Raw genomic sequence first — 6,000 nt, forward strand, 5'->3', positions numbered from 1 at the left:
TGCTTATACTCTCTCTTCAACAAAATTAGAAATAAGGGCAAAATAGTTTCTGCTGGGTATTGAGGGGGTGGGGGGAGAGGGAGGGGGTGGAGTGGGTGGTAAGGGAGGGGGTGGGGGAAGGGGGGAGAAATGACCCAAGCCTTGTATGCACATATGAATAATAAAACAATAAAAAAAAAGAAAGAGATCTCTCTCTTAGTTTGCCTGCCCACAGTGGGGCACCCCCTCAGGAAAGGAGTCCTGTCTGGTTCAGCTGCACATCCTCTAGCCCCAAATGTGACATGGAGCAGGTGCTCGAGACAATCTATGAGAGTGAAAAGGACAGTCTGCTTGGTGCTCATAGTTGTATTCATTCATGGCCCTTCTGTGTGTCACGCCTGGTAGTACAGGCTTACCACGCACTGTAAAGAGTACACCAATATTACAGGTGGGGAGACTAAGTAAGGCACATTGAAATTAAGTCACTTCTCAGAGCCACATGGTGAGTTAAGTTGTAAAGCTGGATCTCACATCACATAGACGTGATTCCTGGGCCTTGGCTCCCAACGTTAGAGCTGGCTTGGTCTAAACTGAGGTGCTGGACAGAATGGAGGGGGACCAGGGGTGGTGGGACAGAGCGAAAGATGAGGGCCAAGATCAGCTAGGCCATAGGGCCTCCTATGGCTGGGAGACTCTGCAGCTAGGCCGAGGACGATGGAGGAACTGGAGAACGGGTCAATGCACTGGTGGATTGGCCAGGTTGAGACGAAGCAGAATCAGCCACCTGCAGAGGATTACATAGGGTGGCTGGCAGGAAACTGGAGCCTCCAAGACACAGCTGGTAGCTCCCTCCCAGGCCTCCTTAATCACCAACTGAACAGAAAGTGGCAGATGCAGAATTCAGGGTGCAGCTTACTGTAGCCACCCTCTCCCATACCTTAGGTCCTGCTGGCCCTGCATCTTCCACAGAGGCAAACTTCTTGTCTTTCCAGCACAGTCTCTGCAGGGCTTCTCCAGGGTCCCTCCACTCAAGAGATCATAAACCTCCTTCTGCTCCATCCTACCCCCAATCCAGATCACTGCAGGCTTAGAAAGTTAGCTAAGACCTCTCTATGAGGTTTCTTCCCATCCCTGACCTTTGCCTGGGACCCCAGCTCTTGCAGGCAGCTAAGACAGAAGTTTGAGAACCCCAGGCCTATGTTCAAACCCCAGCAACTCCACTCCCTGTCGGTCTTGCACAAGTCACTGTAATGCTCAGACCCTTTGGCTTGCTAGAGGATGAAAGAGTAAGAAATAGAAAGGCAGCCAGCTCACACAAGGGAGTACTCCATTCAGAACATACCAGGTAAAGGAAGGGATGAGAGGGTACTCTGTGGACTAAGGGAGATGGTCACCTGCATGGTCCACAGTAAGGAGCTAATGGAATGATCCGATAGATGCAGTCTCCATCTTTTATGTTTCTTATCTCCAGTGCTCTAAATAAATAGTCCCACAAAGCAGGGTTATGGGGCTGGAGGAGTAGCTCAAGTGGAGGGTGCCTGCCTAGCAAGCATGAAGTCCTGAGTTCAAACCCAAGAACCTCCACACCCCCACAAACTGAGGTCTGTTGAAGTGGAACTACTTTCCATCCCCAGCAGGAAGGATAGGCTCACAGCTCAGAGAAGAGGGTGGTAGGTAATGGATGGCAGAAAGCAACTCAGTTACTTTTCTATTTTTCTATCAAGAAGGATGATCTTCAAACTGGAAAAGGAGAAGAATATGTCACAGGGAAGTGTGGTCCAAGATATCTCTGGCTGTTTTTTTTTTTTTTTTTTTTGGTGCTGGGAATAGAGCCCAGAACAGAATGCATACTGAGCCGAGCTCTACCAGAGCTGCGCCCCGTCCCTCTCTGGCTGCTTTAATGTATTCCAGACTCTGATGGCTGAAAAGATACAAGAGGGGCTGGAAGATCAGAGCTGACCAGGAGGGTGGGCTGAGAACACAAGAGACCCAGACCAAGTTCTTTTTTTTTTTTTCTATGCTGGGGACCAAACTCAGGGGCTAGCACTTGCTAGGCAAGTGCTCTTCCCCTGAGCTAAATCCCCAACCCCCAGTCCCAGTTCTTGACCTTAATTCCCAACCAATCCCAAGCCCAGAACAGCCTCTCAAACATAGCAAGTGTTTGGAAAATAATAATAGCAAGAGTAGCAGAAGCAATTCTGTGTGTCTTATCTGTGTAGACACTGGGTGAAACCTTTTATGTAGATTAACTTATTTCCATTCTACAAAAATCCTATGGCATGGGAGCTATTCTTACCTCCACTTTATGGAGGAAAAGAAAAGACCTAGAGAGGTTAGTTAGGAAGCCAGTAATCTGTCAGAAGCCACATGGGCTCATGGCAGGGCCATCACTTTCCATGTCTGTCATGGTCCTGCTCCAAATGTATATAGATACTGAAGGTCAGACTGCACTGAGGTTATGAGTTTGGAGAGGAAGACCAATCTCTTCCCATCACATCAAGGGTACATGCTGTCTACATGATCCATCACTGTTGATGTTGACCTTGATGACATTCTGGTCTCCCTACTCTACTCTTCAGAAGGAAGCCATCGCATGTCTCATGCTTAAGAAGGGGAAGTTACACCTCCTTGATGGGGGAATTATCTACATAAATTATTTGGATTTCTTCTACATGGGCTATTTTCCTATTATTTATTTATTCATTAATTATTCATCCATTCAATCATTTATGACCTCAGGTTACTTATTTCATACTTTGCATGAAACGAGTATATTTTAGTTTTGGAAAAGCATTTGACCCAGTCTCCCTGGTCTTCTAGGGGTAGTTGATAAAATATAGACACTGAGCTCTGTATCTGATGAATGATAATTTTCCACCCAGAGCACCAAGGAGTTGGTAAATCAACGCTGACACCCGATTTTTAAGCAGATGAAATAGAAACTGCCAGCACACAACACTGTGTAAGGAAGTCTGACTGCAGGGAATGGCACTCCTGTTGTGTGGCGCATCTGTGGAGTTGGTGTGCAGGAAACAGGAATGCAAAACATATTTCCCCAGGTCTCAGGCAGCACGTAAGCAGCCTGCCCCTGCGGTGCCCTGGGCCCTGTCCGTGGTCCTGCTTAGTGTCCTTACTCAGTCTCATGGATTCACACACACAGAGCGCCCGCTGCTGCAGCTGCAAGCTGCACAGCAATCTGAGAGCGACACAGAGAGGACCTCAGTATCCCTCAGCTGATATAATGAGATGAAATGAACAAGATGAAATTTAATAGGAATGAGGGTCAAATAACAGGCTCAGAGTGAAGAAATTAATGACAGACACCAGGCATGATCTCTTCAACAAGTCAGGAGAGAGAGAGAGGAGAGGAGAGAGAGAAATTGTGTCAGAGAGAGACCTAAGAGTCACAACAACCAGATACCCTGCACAGTCCTGAAGAGGAAACGGGTTTAAAAAAAAAACAACAGCAAACGTGGGTTATTTTGGGGGCAAATAGGAAAATTTGAAAAAGGGTGTGCATATTAAATGTGATAAAAATGTACTGAGGCACAAAGGTGATGATCATTTACTGGAAAAAAATTAGGTCATGGAACAGTATGATGTGTGATTTCACTTCATGGAGAAAAGCTGCATATAAGCATAGAAAGAGCTCTGGAAGAATGTGACCAAGTGTCACACAGGGTCACTCTGGGGACTCAGAACATATTTTATTCTCAACTGTTCATATTTCTCTTTTGCTGTAGTACATATAAACCACCTCTGTAATAATATAAGATTATGATTTAATAAGAAAGAAATTGCTGGAGGGTCCCTGGCTGGGCAGAGGTTTCTATAACAGATCTCTGCAAGTTTCAGAGGTCAGAAACTTGGTATGTGTGGAGAGTGCAGGGCACCAGTGAAAGGCAGACCCACCCTGAGCCTGGGCATATGGTGCCATCAGTAAGGGTCTCCTGGCCCAGCCCCTTCATATTATTCCTAGTAAAACAGTCACCAATCAGCCAACAGCAGCTTCTGGGCCAGAAGCCAGAGGCTGTGCTCTTGCAGGACAGTATGGAAATTCTTGGGACTTCGGGCAGAGTATGTGGCACGGAGGGGAGAAGGGATTGAGTAGCTGAGAAGCAGCAAGAGCAGGAGTACTGTTTCCAAATATTTCTGAAGAAAAACCCAGGAGTCGCCGTACAGAACCGCAATGACTAAGTGACAAGCAGATTCGTCTCTGGAGGAGGAGACTTTAATGACAGGAGCTGGACAGCTTGGGGGTAAGGTGGTGAGGCTGGTGACCTTATGCCAGAGGCTACCGGGAAGCCATTTCTACAGCTGAGGCTCTTGGTTCTGGAATCCAGCTTTCCCCACTCAGCCTGTGCCCAGAGCTGGGCTCTCCTGTGCTGGAGGTTGCTCACCCGGCTGAGGGGTTGCGGTGGGAGCTGAGGGCCCAGGGGAGGATCTCTGCTGGCCTTTGGGGAAGGAGGAGGATGGAGGTGAGCAAAGCCAGGAGGAGGGGCTCCAATGAGAACTACAGTGAGTTTCCTGGACAGGGGACCCAAGTCCTCAAATCTGGCCCCTGTCTCACTCTTCCACCTACTGCTTTCAGAGACTCCCCCACCTTGCCCATGCCCAGATGCCCAGCCAGGGAAGATTATCACTTCTGGCTTGTCAGGTGACAGGGAGGCACCAGCCCAACTGGTCATCACTGGGCTCCTCCCATGTTCTACAATGCCAGACTGACCTGTCCTGGGAGCAGAATGCCGGCCAATGCCCATTGGAGGCCGGAGGGCCGCAGTGTAGGGCCTGTCTCAGGAGGCCTTGGAAAAGACTCTCCTGGGGCTCCTGTTCCCAGGAGAAAACTCTGACCACAGCGGAGGGGGAAGGGGCAATTTGGGTGGGGGACGCTCCCCAGCCGCTGAGTGCCCGGCCCCCGCCTAAGACACAGACACCAGTCACTGTGTGGGACTAGGCTGGTGGGCATTTATCGATTCTACTCTGTCCACCCACCGGCAGCAGAGACCCTGCAATTCCAGTCCTACTGCCAACCCACCCAACTCTGGCTGTGCTACCCATGCCAGGCTCCCAGTCCCCACGGTTGGCTCTAGCTGGCCTGTCGCAGCCAACACAGCCAGCTGCCAGTCGGGCTTGCCCATCGGAACCTGAATGGGAGGTCACCAGGTATTGGGCGGGGAATCCAGGACGGCTCAAGCAGACACCTTCTCTGTGTCCTGGGCAGGGAGGAGCACCTCTGCTTGTCCCCAGCACCCCTGGCTTGGCTAGGCCCAGTTGGGGACCCACAGACCTCTGTCTGGGTCTCCACTGGGTGGGGAAGGTGGAGGTCCCGAGGACAGATTTTGACAGTTCCTACCTCGAGACACGGAGTGGGCTCGCAGCCCAACCTCTCGGAGACCCCGCACTGCCGGAAGGGCAGGGGGCAAGCAGGCCACTCTAGGCGTGACGCGTGATGCCAGCCGCACGGGTTAAGGGCGGAAGGCAAGGGTCCGACTGGGCAGGGTCCCCCGTTCCGCGGTCCCGGCCTAGCGGAGGGAGGGAAGGGGGTCGACGCCACCGGGGGGCCGAGCAGCTGGGGGAGGGGAGACGCGGGCGGCCGCCTTACCTCCTCGCCCTGGCCGAAGCGCAGTCCGAGCGCCGCGACGCGCTCCACGCGCAGGAAGCCGTCAGGGTCGCGGCCGCACACCTCGAACACCTCGCGCAGGCGGCGCACGGAGCGCAGCAGAGCCGCGGGGGCCCCGGCCCAGCCCGCGCCGCCCGCCATCCGGGCCGCCCGCAGCTAGCCCGAGCCCCGCGCCGCGCGCCGCTCCCGCCGCAGCCCGCCCCGCGCCGCCGCCGCCGCCATCGCGCGCCCCGGCGCCCGCCTGGGTCTGCGGCGCGCAGCCTCCGCCCGCCGGCGGCCGCCGCTCGTGTCAGCCGCGCGCCGCGGCTCCGCGCTGGGGGCGGGGAGCAGGGGAGAGGGGGGGCGGGGCGGGGGGGAGAGGGGGGCGGGACGGGGGGGAGCGAGGGCATGGGGGAGGGGCG

General features: G+C 53.2%; 1 protein-coding gene across 1 annotated transcript in view; it reads right to left on the minus strand.

Annotated features, from left to right (window-relative positions):
• Rab11fip4 (RAB11 family interacting protein 4) overlaps positions 1-5,759 on the minus strand; it is a 102,116-nt gene extending 96,357 nt beyond the window's left edge. The window contains exon 1 of the mRNA XM_020161944.2: positions 5,582-5,759. Within this exon, the coding sequence (XP_020017533.2) occupies positions 5,582-5,740 (159 nt within the window). The 5' untranslated portion in view covers positions 5,741-5,759. The remainder of the gene's footprint in view (positions 1-5,581) is intronic.
• Positions 5,760-6,000: the final 241 nt, after the last annotated feature.

The sequence above is a fragment of the Castor canadensis genome, chromosome 11 (genome assembly GCF_047511655.1).
Source record: "Castor canadensis chromosome 11, mCasCan1.hap1v2, whole genome shotgun sequence".
NCBI lineage: Eukaryota > Metazoa > Chordata > Mammalia > Rodentia > Castoridae > Castor > Castor canadensis.